The sequence below is a fragment of the Triturus cristatus genome, chromosome 9 (assembly GCF_964204655.1).
Source record: "Triturus cristatus chromosome 9, aTriCri1.1, whole genome shotgun sequence".
Lineage (NCBI taxonomy): Eukaryota > Metazoa > Chordata > Amphibia > Caudata > Salamandridae > Triturus > Triturus cristatus.
The window spans coordinates 941,554,452-941,574,593 of record NC_140592.1 but is presented as its reverse complement, the minus strand read 5'-3'; the positions used below and the strand labels follow the sequence as shown (position 1 = coordinate 941,574,593).

Genomic DNA, 20,142 nt, shown 5'->3' with positions numbered 1-20,142 from the left:
GTCGTCCGCGAACATAAGGACCGGGACACACTCACCTGCAAGCACAGGGGCATCGGTTGGAACCAGGGAGAGGTATTTAGCCACTCCATTTATAAAAAGTGAGAACAGGGTAGGCGCCATAACGCAACCCTGTCTCACACCTCTCCCTACTGAAAAAGCATCTGTAACTTCACCCTGCCTGCCCCATCTAACTCTTGCATAAGTATCCTCATGAAGGCGAGCAATCAAAGATAGCAATTCCAGTGGCATTTCCTCCAATACTTGCCAATGCTTCCCTCGCGGAACAAGATCGAATGCTGCCCTTAAATCTACAAAAACTGCATATACCGCACCTTTTCCCAAAACCACCACATGCCAGTATAAGACAATGAATCTAAAAACCTGATCTATCGTACTAGTCCTTGAACGGAACCCAGCTTGCAACGGGCTGAGGATATCCCCCTCTACCATCCAGTCCTGGATCTTTCCCAGGACCAGTCGCCCCATTAATTTTTGCAATGAATCGATCAGGCTAATAGGCCTATAATTACTCGCTAAAGACTTATCACCTTTATTGTAAATGGGCACAATTTCTGCTCCTTTCCATGAATGAGGGACAGCCATCCCCTGGGCAATAGCATTAGATAAATAGCTTATGTATAATCTCCATCTCTCTTTATCGCTAAGGAATAAGTCCACAGGTATACAATCCATCCCTGGAGCATGCCCTGCAATTACAGCGTTCAGTGCCATATCCACATCCCCTAGGCTAAAAACATAACCTTCATAACATTTAGGAACGAAAGCCGTCCCACTTAGGTTGCCTTCGATGTTTGCATACGGAGACTTAAAAAACTTCAACCCATGAATTTTGGGGTACATTATTTTGGGGACTATCCGTAAGCCCACCTCCTTCCCATTTATAAATATCCCAAAAAAGTGCCTGGTTCTTTGATAGACATGCGTCTTTAAGATTCAGCTACACTTGGTCGTCCCACTCTCTTTTAGCCCTGCAAATTATTTTCCTATAGTTGCAACGGGCTGCTCTAATTGTATCCAAATTCCTAGTTTTTAATGCTAAACTCAGGCCAGGCCGGCCCGGGCATCCCTACAGGATTTGTTATACCACCTCTCGGGCTTTTTACTCACCACTAGCTTGGTAGTACCAACTTTACAAAAATGAGCTTTGAGATTGATAAACAAATTATTATGATCATGCTCAAAACGGCGGAACTTCACCCCAGGATATGCACCGTCTCCCATCTTACCCAATACTTTATCAAGCTGAACATTAATATCAGTAAGTATATCAGCTTGTTTACTCACTTTAGTCCACTTAAGATGCCGCTCATCATTTGATAAGATGGTCTGGGGGACAGGTAAGTCATCACAAGAGTTAACCATTCCCTCCTGCCCTAACCTAAATAATGCTACAAGAGGGTTATGATCACTCTCGACACGAGTCCTAACTTCCATGTCCAACAGGGTATGCCAGAGCTTCAAATGTACGAGTAAATAGTCAATATTGCTAGACCTTATCCCATTATCATAAGTTTTTACTCGCTTCCTATCAGACAATGTCCGACCATTTGCAGCTCTTAATTGATTGCCTAAACAAAGCCCATTTAGATACAGCGCTGCCTCAGTCCATTTGACTGATGGCCCTGCCTCCAATTCAGGAACACCCCATCTGATATCCTCTGCTTCCAACATGTTAGTATTTCCCAAACCTAACGGTTCGAAAGTTGTGTTAAAGTCACCCATAATTAATGGTAAAACCCCGTCTGGCAGAGATTCTATTAAGGATTCTAAGACCGTAAATACCTCCGATTTTTTCCCCCCTGGAACTCCTCGAGCATACACATTGATAATGACAATTTTTAGGTCACCCATCACATCAAGCCTGATAGCAATTATATCGCGGTGCCCAGATGAAATCAGTTGGATTCTAAAGCTTAAGTGCTGTTTAATCCAGATTATCAATCCTCCCATAGGGCGTCCCCTCAGTCCTCTCACTGCAGGAACATAAAAGTTCAAATAGCCTGGGTTAAAGACTGGTTCAACAGACCAAGTCTCTTGAAAAAGACAAATATCAAATTTAATAATAAATTCAAGCCAACATGGTAAAGCAGCCTTAGACCCAATACCAGCTAGGTTCCACGATACCACTGAGGTCAGGCTAGATGTAATCTGCGTACCTTCTTTCGTTGCTATCCTATCCATAGTAGGGCACGGATATGTTGTCATATACGCAGCTATAGTTAGTGGTTCCTTACTTGGTGCATTCTGGCCTAAGGTAGAACAAGGGTGTGTCATTAGACAATCACCTGTGGTATATGGTTCCTCATTTAATACATCCCTAGTTATAATAGTGCTAGAGTGAAACTTCTTACACTTAACCGTAATCGGTGAATAAACTGCCCTATATAGGCGAGAATGGAGGGGGCTACTAGCACCTAGTCGTAGGGTTGGGCCAATGCTGCCATTTGCCCAAGGCCTTAACCCTCCCTCAACTATACCTATACCATCAAACATTTGTCCTTCACCTTCCATAAGGTTTTGGTCCAGAGATCTTTTTATGCCACTTAAACTTAAGGGCTCACCCCCTACCTCCATTTGCTGTCAGTCACATTCCTCCAATCCTGACAAAACAGAAAACCTGTTATATTGACTTAAATTCCGTGCAAATCGGGTAGCTAGATCGATCGTTCCTTAAAAGCATTTCTCTGCATAGAACTTGCACAGGAACATAAAAATAGGTTAGGGGAAGTGATTGGATCCGATATCTGGGGTCAATTTGTGGCCAATAACAAATGTGTTCAACACATCTCCTGTCTCTGAAATTGATAATCACACAATCCCCCCCAATTGTTTTTACACTTCTACCTACCCAATTTACTCTTCTTACGGACAAAATCTCAGCCCTATTATGCACGGGCAACGGCCTATTTGCGTTAAGCCAAAATATACACTTATTTTTTAGCTCAGTGTGTCTCCCCCTCCTACCCGGCCCTAATGATGGTACCCCCGCCAATATAACAACATAAGGGGCAGATTCAGGGGGGAGATCCACAGTAGGTAGGTTTGGTATCACAGCCTCTAAGGGTTTGGTTGGTATAATGCCCACATTAGGTGCCAATTTACTTATCCCCACACTTTTATCCTTAGATCCCTGCTCAAGTTGACTAACCTCAGCAACATTTTCCAGTGGGATAGTAGCACAAATAGACTCAGACGTGTTTACAACAGCAGTACTACCACTATTTATGGTTTGAGACGGAGCTCGCGCCAACTGTCAGTGGGCTGCGTCACACGGAGGAGGAGGAGGAGGAGTTTCGCTTTGATTCGGTGCTCGGTGCTTGAGCCGCGGCTGGCTGGAGCTGCCAACGCCAACCTCAACAACAACGCAGGAGACCGGGTTCTCTTTTTGGAGACTGGGGCCAGACCGGCGAGATCAGCAACCGAAGCAGGAGCCAGAGTTAGAGCGGGTCCGCCATTGAGGGCAAGCGCTCGCTCACACACTGCACATCGTCTGCCCGCGTTCTCTCCCTCTGAGGGGAGGTGCCGGGGAAGAAGCCCTTGAGTAGAGCAGAGCCTGGTGCCTGGTGCCTGAGCCGCGATTGTTCCGGAGACCGGCAACTGGTTACTGGGTACCGGATACTGGATTCCGGATACTGGTGAGACTGATACTGGTGAGACTGATAACCGGTAACCAGAGCTTGAGCTTGAGCTTGAGCTTGAGCGAGATTCCCGATAGTAGGCACACACTCGCTCGCTCGCTCACTTATGCACATTTTGTTCACCTTTGCTTGTGCATTTGGTCCCTCCCTCTCCCTTTTGCCCGCAACAGTTACTACAGTTATGAACAGTCATTATAGAACCCTGTTTTAGCCGCGTGTGATCGCTTGAGTCAATTGCTGTCTTGTGTGAAACGCGTTGCTGCAGGCAGTAGCGGAAAGGTTGCCGGACTTCAAGCCCCAGAGGTTTAAGGGGGCTGCCTCACCTGTTGCCAGTCCTGACTCTGACCCAGAGCCTTCAAAACTACCTAGCGCTTCCCGCTTCGCGGGAAACGCGTCGCGGCAGGCAGAAGCGGAAAGGTTGCAAATCTTGCTATTGTATGTAACCATGTCACTCGCCACGGTCAAAGAGGGGAAACGTTGCCTTACACCTGCCATAGCAAGCGGAAGGACCACCGGTACTCTTGACGACTTTTTCCTGAAAGCAGCCGATGTTGTAGGAAGGGAGATTGCCCGGACTGAAAAACGCTTGTCTATGGAACTCCTTAGCAACAGACGCTCCTCTCTAGGTGATTTAAATCGTGTGGTGTCACCAGTAAGGGTAGATTTGACTTCCGCATGCCCATATAGTTCTTCGTACTCTGACTACCCTGTTGTCGTGGATTCTGTGTCTAAGAGTAATGATTCCTTCAGCAGCCTTGATTCATCTGAGGGTTTCTATTCAATTGAGCCTAGAAAAAGCTTGCAGCCAGAAGATCATGTAGCTCCTGAAGCTGTAGCTCCTGAAGCCAATATAGTAGCGGCTCTCCCTAGTTTGGCTAAGGAAGGGATGAAGAAAAGGAAAAGGGGTGGTAACAGCCAAACAGGCAGGAAATCCAAAATTTCAAAATTAACTGGTACACATAGTGTCACTTGTTCTAAAAACTACACCAAAAAACCTAAGAAGAATTCCCAAATATTGTTAGACCCTGTCCTGTTGTCTTCTGCTTTACACAATAGAGATATGATTAGTGAAAAGGTCGAGGACACAACAGTATCTCTTTCCAACATAGTCCATCTTCTACGTTCCTTCACCCTCCCACTAATAGAGAGATTGAAAAACATTAATAATAAGTTAGATACCTTGGGGGAGCTCGTCAATATCAACAAATGTAGGCTTGAGAATTTAACACCGCCCAACACGATCACCTGTACTGAAACAATATTTAACAATAACCCAGTCCCTCAAGGTCCAAATACCCAGGTAGCTGGTGATAATTGCTTACCTCTGATGCCCCCGATAACTACAAGTGTCAACTTTACTGAACCCACCCGACCTATTACTACTTATTTACAACCTAGTGATAAAAGTTCGAGGGAGAAAGAGCGGGATGATCAGGACGAACGGGTTTCTTTACCAGTTATTAACCTTCCACCAGCGTGCTCACCTTTAGTAGTAGTGCTCGCAAATGTCCCTTCATTGAATAAAGGCGTCAGTGAGGACTTTGGTCAACTAAAAAACAAGGTGCTTCACTGGCTTACCAAGAATACCACGGCGGGCAATAACATTTGGAATGATTTAATAATGGTGCGAAGAGTGGCATGGATTGGCAGATCCAAGAAGTCAATTGATGGAGATTGCATTATACTTAATTTTAAAAATTCTTTTTTGGTTAGACGAATTATCAACGAATCATTATTTAATGTGAAACCTCAATCGAGGGGTATCCAGATTCTCCCACTCGATTATTTTTATAGAGAGCTGAATAGACCAAACCCCGGTATGCTCCCTGAGCTAGGGGGGAGGACGAGCCATCACACCCCACTTAACTCAGGCTGGGAATACCCAAGGAAAACATTTCCTAACAGGACCTGGCGTGGGAACGACAGCTGCCACCGTAGTTTCTCAGGGGTCAACCGCTTCTCAGTTTTGAGCGGACTTGAAGGAGTGGACTGACGCCCATCTACGGAGGCCGCTGTTATTCCAGTTACGACTGATTTATGTGTACCAATCGCGATACCCTGCGAAACCAATGTGGAGTTGGTAACCTTACCATTGCACCAAACAGAGCAAATAAAAAACAAAGGTACCAGGATTGCGTTCTGGAATGTAGCTGGTCTCCGTTCCAAGATTGATAATCCCATATGGATTGATTATATCAAGAATATAGACATCGTATGTTTGCAAGAGACCTGGTCCTTGGAAGCCATCCACATTACCAGATATAGAACCTTCCATCAACCTGCTAGTCCTTCTACCTCTGGGAGAAATAAAGGGGGCCTGATTATTTATTTATCTAATCTGATGGAGACCCTGTCAGTAAAAGTGGTGGGCCAATGTGATTACTATCAGATTATTTTAATCCAGGTAGCCCCCAAAGTGGAGATGCTCATTGTAAATTTATACAATAGTATTGAGAAAGGTCTTGTAAATGGTTTGATAAATACTCTCACTAAAGATCTAGGAGTTTTGCTAGCCTCTTCACACCGGGATTCCATTATTATTTGGGGAGGTGACTTTAATCACCACCTCTGTAAACATTTTCTAAGCGGTTGTGGTGATCAAGAAAAATATAAATCTGAATATCAACCACATTTCGATCATAATAGCGGGGGTGATTCTTTTAATGAAATGATGGCGACTTTTGATCTTGGCTTTGTCAACTTGCTCTGCAGACCTCCAGTGGAGTTTAGATCAACGTATGTGGGGAGAGGGTATAGTACGTTGATTGACTTCATTACAATCACCAATTCCCACTCCAGCTGGTTAACTGATTTTGCCACACATACTCTTGGGGTGAGTGATCATCTTCCCTTGAGTTTCAGCATACATCTCCCCTGCAAATCAGCCCGTTCTGTGGTGGAGAAATTGGCCTGGACTACCGACTGCTCCCTATATAGAACGAACGGGTTTGCCCTTAGATGGTCACAGTGTAATCAAGTGGAGTTGAATAGGAATATCATTAAACAGGCATTAACCTCCATTAATGTGTGCCTTCAGGATGAAGTATCCCACTTAGACATTATGGAATCTTTTGCCTCTATTACTAAGATTATTAAGGATGTCCTACATGGCCCCCCTAAAGTGGGGAAAGTAGCTAGAAAAGGGTGGTTTGATTCTGCGTGTACTAAGGCCCACACTGCTTTAAAGATAGCCTTGGGGAAAAATCCAAGGAACCAAACGGAAATTACTCACCTTAGGCGTGTGTACAATCAGGCCCGGAAGGCTCGAAAACGCGCGCTTAAGAACGACGCGTGGGATTGTTTATACAATGCGTCCTTGGAAAAGGATTGCTCTGCCTTCTGGCTGGCGGTTAGGGCTCCCTTCCTCAATACAGGGGAAATCGACAGAATGGACGTGGCCATCACTGAAGATTCTTGGGTCGACTTTTTCGCTGAGGTCTATAATCCGGGAGGGAAAGACAAATTGGTAGTTATGAAGTCTACTTCCCAGGGGCAATTGGCGGACGATTTCGTCCCGATCAATTTAGACGTTACTGTTGATGAACTCTCGGTCGCAATCACCCAGAGTAAAGGTAACAAAGCGCCAGGAGCAGATGGCGTCCCAATTGATTTATTTAAAATTCAGCCGGGACTTTGGTCGCCTCTACTCAAGCGCGCTCTAGAGGCTAGTTGTGCGCGGGGTTTCATCGATACCTGGGCAGACTCGGTAATTATACCAATATTCAAAAAAGGGGACCGAGATAAACCTTCTTGCTACCGTCCCATATCCCTTCTGGATTCTTTCTTAAAAGTCACTGGGCGAGTTATCCTGAATCGGTTGCAACTTTGGGCAGATGAGTTTAACATCTTATCGCCGGTTCAATACGGCTTTCGTAAGGGCTGCGGTACTGTAGAACAGGTACTCAACTTTACGTCTTTAGTTGGCAAATATACACAGGCCAAAGAGGGCAAACTTTTTGTCGTGTTCGTCGACCTAAGTGCGGCTTTCGATTGTGTTATTCACAATCGATTGTGGCAGATTTTGAGTGATATGAAGGTTGACGAAGTAATTATCTCCTTTCTAAGACAGCTGTATGCTGGCGCTAGGGCAAAGGTTAGATACGGTTTAAATGGGGAATGCACTAAGCCCTTTTACGTAAAAAGGGGCGTGAGACAAGGGTGTGTACTCGCCCCACTGCTGTTTAACCTGTATACCAACGACTTAGAAAAAGTCCTGATTGCTACAGTACGCGATTCCCCCCAGGCCAATCAGCACCAAATTGCATCCCTCCTATATGCTGATGATGCAGTGATCATGTCCCGGACGCAAAGAGGCCTTCAAACTGCTCTGGACACTTATATAAACTTTATGGATAACAGGGGGTTAAAACTGAATGTTTCTAAATCATTTGTAATGTCCTGTGGCAGCGGCAAGAAAAGAGCGTGTCGTTTGTTTGTGGGGAAAGAGGAACTTGCCACATCTAAAATATTTTCCTATCTGGGAATAGTTCTCGAGGAAAAGGGGTCCTGGGGTCCTGCTATTAGAAATAGGACATTATCATTTAAGAAAGCAACTGCTGCACTTATGATCTTCTCAAAAAAGCTGGGGAAGAGGCCGCCTGCAATACTGCTAAAAATCTATCAAGCCAAGTGCATCAGTATAGCCATTTATGGGGCAGGCATTTGGGGGATCAATAATAATTTCTCCACGATACAAAGGGTAGAGAATGCATTCTTAAGATTTATCTTGGCAACCCCTGCTAGCTCCCCTGTTTTTAACTGTCACGCAGAGTTAGGTATGCGCTATGTGAGCGATTTGATTAGTATTCAACCAGTTCTGCTTTGGTACAGGGTATGGACTTCTCCAGCTCTAACGTTAAATAGAGACATCCTCAAAGATTGCATGGGATTGGATAAAGCACTTAGGATACCCTGGTTGAAATATATTTGCCAATTTACAAGGGATCTGGGCAGACCAGAGTTTTATTTTCAACCGGAGACCATGTGCAGTCTAACAAGAAAGGACTTGAAGGAGCTATGCTGGTCCCATGTTGAATCACTTAGATTAGGCGTTGAATTTAATAAGAACCTTGTATTACAACATCAACTTACATTGGTTTCTAATGATATTCAGCCATATTTAAAATGGTGTCAGGTGGGCTTTGACCGTTTTTTGCTCACTAGGCTAAGGTTCGACGTCTTTTTCCGCTTAGTCTCCTTCCCTGCAGTTAATGATTGGTCAAGAAAATTATGCAATTGCCCGTGCGATAATTTGTCTATCCAATCTACTTTGCATGTTATTTGTTTTTGTAAATTTTATTCAACGGAAAGATCTAGATGGATTAAGCCATTTTTTAAAAAGCATGGCTCATGGAGACACTGTCGGCCCGCCTTATTGTTTTTAGTATCTTTACAAGATGAATACTGTGTGTCAACAATGTTGGGCTTTTTAAAAAGTATTTTAAGGAAAAGGAAATGTTTAATCAATTCTTAGGTAACTTATTTATGTTCTGTGTAACATTGTTTTTATTGTTCTTAATGTCGTTTACCTTTGTCTGTACATGAACATGTTACTTTTATGATTTCGTGAATCTTGAAATCGAATAAAGTATTATCTATCTATCTATCTACCACTATTTGTCAATCCATTTTGGCTATTACTCACGACATTTTGGTATTGAGATATTAATAACATCTGTTTACTGTTTAGCTCGCTAATCCGATTACCCAAAGACTTCTGGACTGATGCAAGCGAAAGTTCAAGACATGACAATCTAGACTCAATAGGGTCCAGTCTTTCATGAAATGGATGAGTCGTTTTTTAGGTCGAGGACTACCGGTCTGCCGAAGGCAGAACCGGAAGTCGGAAGATTTAATGTTTCCTAGAGTGGCTATTTAGCCCGCCTCTCTTTTTGCTTCTCCTCCATTGGCTGGCTTCCTAAACGGAGGCCAGCCATTGGAGGAGAGAGCCGTCCCTCCAAATAGGCTCCGTCTTTTTCAGATTCGGGGGCGTGTTCGTTGCTGTTCTTTCCACTTTTTAGCCACGCCCTTTTAGAACAGTAGGAACACGCCCCCGAATGCGAAAAAGTTTCGATTCTTCCATCCGCCATTTTTATGCTGTTCTCTGGCCGTGAGGATCCATCCGTCCGGCGCCGTGTTGTTGTGCTGGTGGCGGCGCTGCTGGGGCAGGCTCCAGTTCCACGAGCAGGGATCCGCACCGTGCTTTGGACGTCTTTCCCCCTTGTGCCACCGGATCGGGTTTGTGTAAATCCGGGAGGGAGCTCCTGAGTTCCGAGTTTGCTTTCCGCGGTCACGAGATTACACAGTTGGCGGGAGGGAAGCGCTGTTCTTTCCGTGCGGCCGTAGCCCTTTGGCCCTCCACCTCTCCCGGTTACTCAATTAATGGGGCTGTGTGATGTAACTCCAGGCAGCGCGCGAATCCCCGGCCCGTCAGCATTCCATGTCCCTCCGATCCCGGCGCAGCCTGCACGCGGCTCCCATGCCAGGGAGAAGGCGCATTTACATTAAGCCTGGCACACGCTGCCAGCAGGCTGCAATTGCATTAGGACTTGTGTCCTGCAAAGAGAGGTGAAAATGTGAGTGGCGCAGTGAGGAGTGCTGCAGCAGGCAGGGTGTTAGAACTTCGGCTGCAAACAGTCGACATTGGAAAAACCTTGAAGTGAGCGCAGTAGTCCCCATACAGCTCCACTTGAGCCCATGAGACATACGCCCGATGCTTATTATTACAGAACGACATAACTCAGTGTTGTAATTCCCTAACTCCTCTACTATGCCCCTTGGTGTGCACGTTGTGCGACGGAGCGATGCACAGCAGTCTTAAAACGAGCGGCATTTGTCCTATATGCTACGGCTGATGCAGTCCGCAGAGTGGTGTCATGAGCCCTGGTTTTGAAGCAGGGGTCGACTCAGCGAATCGTGAAATAATTCTGCTCTGTGTTTCTGTCAGCCCCAGAGAGAGGGAGCACATGGACTGCCATACCATGACGCTGCTTTAACCCCCCCCCCCCCCCCCCCCCCCCCAGTTCCAAGAAGAATAAAAAACACGAGTTAAAACCCTGTATTTTTAAAGCGCGAACTAATCTCCCCCAAGGCACTGGGGGCCGTCGAGAAGACTAAACGAGCTACTACCCAGAGTCACTTGGTGCTGGCTGAGCTGCCGCCGGGATCCAACCGTGAGCCCCGTGCTCTGGAGTCAGCCGCCTGGTCGCTGCGCCACACCTCTTCGCAAGCGAAGGGGTGTAACTTCAGATGGTACAGCAGGTGCAGTGTCACCGGGGCCTAGAGGCCATAGTACATCACTAAACCCTGATTATTGCAAGTTCAAACCGAGTGTATCAAAAGCAGATTGCACAGGGCTGATGTCCGGGGAGTAAAGAGTAAGCTTTCTTTCCAAGACTAAGCCAACAGGAGCTCGCTGCACATGGCCTACACATGCATGTTTATTGCGACCTCGACATAAATAAACATCACTTTGCACCGGAGGAATATAAAGGGAGTCCTTATCAACTCAAATCCTATCGTTAGTTTACATTGTCCATTTTAAACACAGACCATTACTGTTTCAAAAACATAGGGCCTGACGCCAGGGTTCTCAGTCACAAAACTGTCAGTGGGCATGAAGGTACCCATTATATATTGTAATTGTAAATATCCAGTTTTGGACAAACGGCAACCAAGCATTTAGTCTAATTCTAAACGCTCACAATCGTTAAAGGCCCAAGATCACACAACCTGATCTCCCGTATACATGTCCACACACACACACTGCATCTCTTGCCTGTTTGTGCTGCTGCCTTTTGGTTGGATGTGATACCTGTTGTTGTGTTACGTTCAGATATATTTTTTGTACATAGTTTTATATAGCGTGAACTTGACCCGAATCGGGTTTCAGAGCGCTTTACATAGCACCAGTTGCATTACATGAGGACACATTCATTTTTGTCTCTGGGAGATTAAGTGATTTGCCCAGAATCACAGGATGTTCTGCGTCATTGCCAAGACTCGAACCCAGTTCCCCAGATTCGAGGTCGGACGCCCTAGCCAACGCTTTATAGGGCGCTACAAGCAGCACTAGTGCCATTTCTAAGCACTGCAAATGAAAGATGTCACTATTCTGTATTGCAATACATTTAAAGTTGAAAGGCTGAGTCTGCCTTCCCGGATTCGAAATCTTGATCTTCAGAACACCGCATTTGTCAGCAGGGAGCGCTCTGCTCACCGAGCCTTCCTGCAGGCTTTTTGCAAAGATGTTGTGTATTGTGGTGATGTTATGATGGTCCAGATTTGTCACGAGATATCGTGCTATTTGTGTATTTGAGTTAAAAAAAAAAAATCTTTGACAGTTGGTGTGGCACTGGCGCGCGGTGAAACCATTGAGAGCATATGAGTCCTTCAGTTTGTGAGCGTTCCATATATAGGAGGCGCGTGGCTTCTAGACTCCTACACAGCCGTACTGCAGACCGTGAGCATTGTATCGCAGTGTGTGATCTGCAATATTTGCCACACACACATGCAGCGGATCACACATGCGGTGGAAGCTCTTTTGATCCTATTGGAATATAGGATGCACAACCCAGGGTGTCAAGCGCAGGCCCGATCCACTGTATAGTTTCTGGATAATGTAATATGCAGTAGTTCAATATAGATTGTATATTATACGTTAGTGCTAGGTTTCCAGAGCCTGTGTTGACGGTGTTATATAGTCATTCTAGAAAAAAATTTGAGAATGTGCGTTTCATCTTCACGTGAAACACCGTTCTGTGTGCCAGTGGGCTGGGGCTGTACTCCAGGGGTGACTGCCCTTTTACAGGTGACCATCAAGGGACGCTGACGAGCCCACCCTTTGGACTCAATTGGCTGTTGCGGAAATCCATTATAACGATGGAATGTTCACATAAACAAATAGATGGATGCCACGCCGTGCCAACTGTGCCCACCCCAGCAGTGTGGATGACTCCACGTCCGTGGCATTCAGTTTGTGAAGTGTGTTTGTATAGCGGGCCGATCTTGCAGGCACCCAGCATTGGCACCGGATTCGCCAGGATAGGATTTCATGTACCAGTTTATCCTTTGGGGAAAAAAAGCTTTTAAACTATCACCCTGCAGACACAACATCGGCAGTCAGCACAGCTTCCCTCTGGTGTTTAATCATTCATTCATTCAAATGAGGGGAAGATGCCCAGGATACAATACGCCCCTAACCTGCGCATGCCCTGCTAAATCTGGAAGGCAGGAGTAAATCAAGTGCACGCCTGTGTCATCCCCTCAGAGGAGGAGTAAGTGCGCACCCGTCTCACCCCCTCAGAGAGGAGTAAGTGCACGTCTGCCTAACCCCCACCCCCTTGAAGAGGAGTGCATGCCCGTCTCATCCCCCCTCAGAGAGAAGTAAGGGTAAGTGTACGCCCGTTTTACCCCCTCAGATAGGAGTAAGTACACTCCTGGTACATTTGATCCCCTCAGCAAAGAGTAACTGCACGTCTGCCTCACCCCCTCGAAGAGGAGTAAGTGCATGTTAGTCTCATTCCCCCAGACAGGAGTAAGTGCAGCCTGCTGCTGCGCTCCGGTCTCACCAGAACACTCAGATAAGCATGTCGGTGCTTGGGTGCGGCGTGGGATATGCTGGGCGAATGGGAGTGACGTGGAGCTACAATAACAAAGGACGTCACAACGCAATCTGACAGGGCAAGGTTAGTGGGAGGGGGTGAGAACTGATTATTTGGAAGGGTGGCAAATTATACTGTTAGCACGCTGCTTTTTGTTTCCCACAGCTATTCTCTTTGTATTGGTTTTATTTTTCAATGCACTGAAAAAGAGGCAGCACAACTGATGGGAGAGGTTTGTGTATTTCCAAAACCCCGTGTTATCTATCGTTCTGTTTTACATATGACCACAGTTGCCTTATTTCACTAGAACACTTTTATTAAATAGCGATATGACCGCACTGTACAGTATGAAAAGGTACACGTAATACATTTCAAAAGTATGCGTACTGGGGTTGCAGCAATGGCTACAAAGCACAGCATCCAGGTGTACGCATATTATGCACGGGCAGCCAGTACACCCTGTCTGCTGAGCCTCATCGCTCCAGATGTACTCATGAACTGATATTAAAATCTGTGGGCTTCATACTACACTCAAGTCATTCTGAAAGATAAGATGAGCAATTAGTAGCTGGCATATATTCATAGTGAATAATAGGTTAGTTGTAAAATGTAATATCCAACGTGAAATAGGATTGAGTCCAACCACAAGAAAGGCCAGTCACAACATCACTATGCTTATATATCACTACCTCACAACATCCCTCTCCCTCACTACCTCACTCTTTCACTACCTCACTCTCTATCTACCTCACTCTCTATCTCACTACCTCACTCTCTATCTACCTCACTCTCCCTCACTACCTCACTCTTTCACTACCTCACTCTCTCTATCTCACTACCTCACTCTCTATCTACCTCACTCTCTATCTCACTACCTCACTCTCTATCTACCTCACTCTCTATCTCACTACCTCACTCTCTATCTACCTCACTCTCTCTCACTACCTCACTCTCTATTTCAATACCTCACTCTCTCTCTCTCTCTCTCTCTCTCACTACCTCAATCTCTCTCTGCTAATGCAATAAGTATCACATATGCAAAAAAAAGCTAATGCCAATAGAAATGAAAATGCCATTTATTTAGGGATACAATAATGATAAAAAAATAATGTGCAATACCAATAGCTCTACCTATAATATTGCCGAGACCATTGCATTGTAAATGCTTGTTTAAGCATATCTTCCAATTTTTCCCCAAAACAAAGTACCCGGCTCCTCTAGAGAGTCTCTCTCAACCCCCAGCATGGGGGATATTTCTTTCCTTACTGGACAAAATGGACCAGAACAATCTTTAGTTATGGTACTCTCCTTAGTTAGTCGTTCATTTCCCAGCTGCCTTTTTTCCCCTTGGGTTTTGATTGAATTAAAGTCTTATCGCCCAGACATTTGCTTTCCCCAGACATGCCCTTAGGTTGGTTCATCATTCCCTTTTTAGCTATACGCGCTGATCTTGTTTTAATAATAGGAGAACTCAAAGGTTTCTGGATGGTATTTTTATTATTCTTTCCCGTGGTGGCTATAAGCTGTTGATCCGGAACCACATTAAGGTCTTTTGGAGAAACATGTGGGCTACTTACAACTTCATCCAAGGAGCATAATGTGCAGTCTAGCTCTGTAACGATAGGAACTGGAGATTTGATCCCTGCCAGGCTTCCCATAGATGACCGTTTATCAAAAACAGTATCTAGGGATAGCCTTTTTTCTGTCAGTTCGATATCTTTAGCCAGAGCTGACGACACCCTTATGAGAAAGTTATCCAGGGTGCCCATCATTGACCCACCTGTACTAGCATAGGTCACACTAGTATCTCGTAGGGATGTTGTAGTAGCAGATGCCATAGTGGGTGCTTTGTGACCACAACTGTGTCCGCAATAGATCTTAAAAAGATATCCGGGTTGTTTTTAATATGGAAACTAGGGTAGTGCGAGATGACGATAACCCTCACCTTGTGTTAGGCGTTCGAGAGGTGGTCCGTCCCGACCTTGACCGGGCTTAAACGGAGGCGATTATGCGCTAAGTAGGTGCCGACTGGCAAGTTGGTTCAGGTGAGGCACACCAAGCCCCCTGGGACACGTAGTCCTAGTCCCGCTGCTCTGCTCTGCAACAACGATGCGGCTCCCGCGCCAGCGGGAGCGGCGAGGCGCTAAGTAGGCGCCGACTGGCAAGTTGGTTCAGGTGAGGCACACCAAGCCCCCTGGGACACGTAGTCCTAGTCCCGCTGCTCTGCTCTGCAACAACGATGCGGCTACAAATATTCAAAAAGCAGGTCATACACCATTTAGGCCTCCCTCTACCTTTTACCCCATGATGTTAAAAGACTCGATTGATATTTTCCAGGAGCAAGTTGTCAATGATTTAAAGAATCTCAATCGCGAAGTTCAAAGTGTAAAGACAGGTGGCAATACATGGAGCAGACAAAAAACACAAAAGAGAACTGCAGTACCAACAACTTATGACGAAACTCAAAAATATCAGTGATATAGTCGTGAGGTGTGCGGATAAAGGTGCGAACGTGGTCCTATGGAAGCGTGAGGACTACATCAGTGAGGCCATGAGCCAACTCAATGATCCTACCTGTTATTGCCGGAGCAATAAACAAACTTTGAATACCATTCATGGGGTATACAATATGAAATTGGCGGCCTGGAGGAACACAGAGCTTATATCCATAGATGAATATAAGTACTTGAGGAACAACAACCCGATAACACCGATACTATATTTTATTCCTAAAATTTATAAGCATGCAAGTAAACCGCTGGGGAGGCCGATCATTTCCGCCAGAAACAGCATTTTTGAAAAAACATCAATTTACATTGACTTCTTCCTCTAGGAACATGTCCAAAAATTGGCATCATATATCAGAGATACGGAGGGATTTTCTGGAGAAGATGCTTGATTTTCATTGGAACAATGATCATTTACTAATCACACGATGTGACCTCCTTATATACCTCGATTAGACATAAAGATGGCCTTAGAGCCTTACAGTATTACCTAACACGCAGGGGTCCTGATTACACTGAGCATACCAATATGTTAATGAATATGGTTGAAAGTTGTCTAACCAACAATATCTTTAGGTTCCAGAATGCTTATTTCCAGCAGGCAAGAGGTGTTGCCATGGGAGCCAGCTTCTCCCCCAGCTATGCATGTTTGCATATGGGCTGGTGGGAGGAGCTGGTTCTCATGAAAGAGCACGGTGAGGCTTTGAGCAACCATGTTGAGGCATGGTGGAGGTTCATTGATGACCTCTTCCTGGTTTGGCATGGCATGCAGGATGAAGCGGAGGATTTAGTTTCACGTATTAACAAAAATCTGCTTAATTTACATTTCAATGCCTGTATCAGTAACACAACAGTGAAGTATATGTTGAATGTGACAAACTGGAAACAAGACTACATAGAAAACCAACAGCTGGTAACGCCATTTTACATGCCACTAGTGCCCATCCTGGGCACCTGGTACAAAGTATACCTTATGGCGAGCTGTTGCGCCTGAAACGTATTTGCAGTAATGATCAGGACCTACACAAGGCCCAGAGTGAATGGCTAACTAGATTTAGGGAGAGAGGGTATAGCAAAATAAAATTGGAAACTGCCCTTACAAAAAGTGACCAGGAATCCAGAGTGTCCCTCTTTAAATCCAAACCAAAGGTGAAAGAGATCATAGATACACCCGAAACATTCAGATTTATCTTGAAATTCAACCAACAGGAAGGTGCCATAAGAAAAATAATAAAGAGAAATTGGCACCTGGTAAAACAGGATCCTGTTATCGGAGCCCTAGTCCCCAAACAATCTGCAATATCATACAGAAGGGGCAAGTCCATGAAGGATACCGTGGTCAAAAATGACCCAGGTGGCCCTCCAACGAAAAGTACATGGCTATCACAAATACTGGGGTTCCACAAATGTAAAATCTGTAAAGCATGCCAACATGGGGTATCAACGAGGGGATACAAAACCGCATTTGGGGAACAGGACATAATGATTAATTAAGCATTAAATTGTAAAACTGACCATGTGGTGTATGTGCTGGAGTGCCCTTGTAAATTGAAATATGTAGGCAGTACTATCCTACAAGGCCACAAAAGGGTGCTCCAGCACATACGAGCCATCAAAAACAATGATCCCACATATCCGGTGGCTCGCCACTTTAATGAGAAACATGCAGGCAATCCCAAGGAATTGCAATACTATTTAATAGAGTGCATTCCAATTACCAAAAGGGGAGGTGATCGAGAAAGGGCACTCCGTAATTTGGAGATGCAATACATTTTAAACCTCGACACCGATACCCCAAAGGGTTAAATGCCACAGAAGAATTGCATGCTAGTTTGTACAATTAGAACATTCAGGGCTCTGAATTTCTAAATGAAGAAAAAATCTCTATTTTTGTACTGATTAAACTAAACTTTCTCTACTTTTAATGATTTTTCTTATAAACAGATGTATTTAAACATATATTGGAATATCTTTTCTCTATCTATAAAAGAACCTCAAAAAATATATATCTTTAAACAGCCCTGCTGCCCAACCCATCCCCATTGTTTTAATCGTATTTATCTAGTCTTTGAACAGTTGAGACATTAGTTTGCACAGCACAAATCACTTTTTTGCACATGGGTTCAAGGTTTAACAACTTTTGCTAATGGAATCAGAGATCGTAGGGTGATCACTGTTAGGTTCAATGAAGTCATCACTTCCTTCATTACCAGCACTCATGATACTGTTATGCATTGAAGCATTGGTTTAGGTATTAAAACTAAGATTTTGATCAGCTAACAAACATGATACATTTATACATCTATTTATACAGTCTGCTGCTTTGACAAAATGAATTCATGCATATATTTATTTTTGATCATGTACTGTATCAATATCAATGAACATAGTGGGCAAATAATGCTGATGTCACCCGCCTTTGGTAGATCAAATGAATGTGGCTACCAACTTTATATATTATTATATTCCGTTACCCTCTTCAAATTGCACTGGTCACTTTAAGAAAACAATCACATGGTATAAAATTCAAAAAAGAAAAAGAGTGTACAGTATTTAAGGAAACTGTCATGGCTAACAGCACGTCATGTGATCAAGTCCCCCCCTGAGGGACGAAACGAGTCATGGCTGTTGCTTCATTTTGGGAATTTAAATAAAAGACAGCAACCGACAAAATTTGGTGGTCCGCGCTCTTTCTTTGTGCCTTCGAGCAACGGCCAAACGAGAAGGAGTCTGTTCGGATATTTATAACAAACATGGGGAGTAATGTTAGTTTATTCCATGCCTCAACGTTGGTTCAGAAACAAAAACAAATTGCAGAATGTGCGTGATAGACCTGCCACAATCTGAAGAATAACGCCGCAGAAAGCAGGGGGCTGATCATGCCTCACAGATACCTTTACGTTTATGATTTCACAGCCGTAATGGCCATTCCAGTCTTGTCAGATGTTAGTGGCCCTAAAAGCTTCTAAACATTTACTTTTCAAATACCTCAAAGTACAGGTTGCTGACAATAAGCAAATGTTTCATGATCCGTTAATGTGGGAAACTTTTAAGGGGTGCTAAAGCCCGTTTCATCTGGTCACTGCAACAAGATGACACAGCGCAATGTGCAAAATCCCCTGCATTCAAAAAGGATACACATGTGTTCAAACATGAGACATCCAAATGAGCTTCACTTATAGAAAGTGCAATTCTTAGTTTTGTAGTACAGCTGCCCAAGAAAATTGGCATCTCAGTCAGCACAAACTCCATGAACTGCAAAATACAATAAACCTAACCTGCAGTAACGATCTAGTTTACGTTTCACTCCCCATCTCCCTCCCCAACACCGACTTGGAAGTCTTCCTTAAATCTAAATTCTTGAAATTTATCCAATGTAATCTCCGCAAATATAAGGCATCTCACAATTTCAGCGAACAATACGAATAAGTATGGGAGTCACTACAGAGTGGAGAGCTTTATTCCCTAATGACAAAGGTCCGCCTAACAAGTGGATGGGTTAATGGTATGAGCCCCTCAGCGAATGCAGAAATGGAACTACCGGTTAGGGAGAGAATGAGGGAAGAGCTACGGTAACGTGGTAAATTAACAGCAGGTGAAAAGAGGGATATGACAGTTCATTGTGTGAAGTGGATGACCAAATCATCTTTCAAGTGGTGGGCAGAATAGACGTGGAGTACTAACCCATAGGCCTAGCATGAGTTGACATATCTCTCCAATGTACACCTTTTACACTGGAGGCAGCAACTCAAAATCTGTCTCTTGCCGATAGGCGCTGGTTTACCCTCCCCGTATCCTGGCACGCACAGGGCAACCTTCATACCACAAGCAAATCACTTTGTCACAACCTAGAAACGCCAAGCGCTCACTCACCATCCTTTTCCCTTCTATATGGCCGGTGACTCTGCGCGCCGGATGTTCGTCACTTCACACGCCACAACAAAGCGGCCGTGACACTGCAGGAGAAACGTACATAGACAGAAAAGAGGGACGACCTCAATGAAGGTAAGTAACTAGTGCGGCCATCTTAGAGTGGTGTACATCGACAGACGGAAACCAGAGCAAATAATGGAAACGACATATGGGGTCATTATGTTGTTAACAGCTGAAAACGTCTGACCAGTCACTCTTTATTTATTCTTTAAGTTGCGTTTTGGTTTTGCCACGATTGTAAATATGTTTTACAAGTATATCATTTTACGAACATTGGCAGCAACTGTTAGTTGATTGGAATTGCCCCACTGTGCCTCAGACGTTCTGTAAACCTAAAAAACACTTTAAAAAGTTCCATACCCTTGGCTGTGTTTAGCTCAGAAACGTTCTCTATAAATAGACTTTATGCTTTCAGAGAGGTGCAAGCTATGATGAGCGCCA

General features: G+C 44.6%; 1 protein-coding gene across 2 annotated transcripts in view; it reads right to left on the bottom strand.

Moving 5' to 3' along the window:
- Positions 1-19,736, bottom strand: part of PSMC1 (proteasome 26S subunit, ATPase 1) — a 66,514-nt gene extending 46,778 nt beyond the window's left edge. Inside the window, exon 1 of one of the 2 annotated variants that reach the window (XM_085626523.1) lies at positions 19,642-19,736. In XM_085626523.1, coding sequence (XP_085482649.1) covers positions 19,642-19,644 — 3 coding nt within the window. In that variant the 5' untranslated portion in view covers positions 19,645-19,736. The remainder of the gene's footprint in view (positions 1-19,641) is intronic. The other variant, XM_085626524.1, reaches the window with a different exon arrangement.
- Positions 19,737-20,142: the final 406 nt, after the last annotated feature.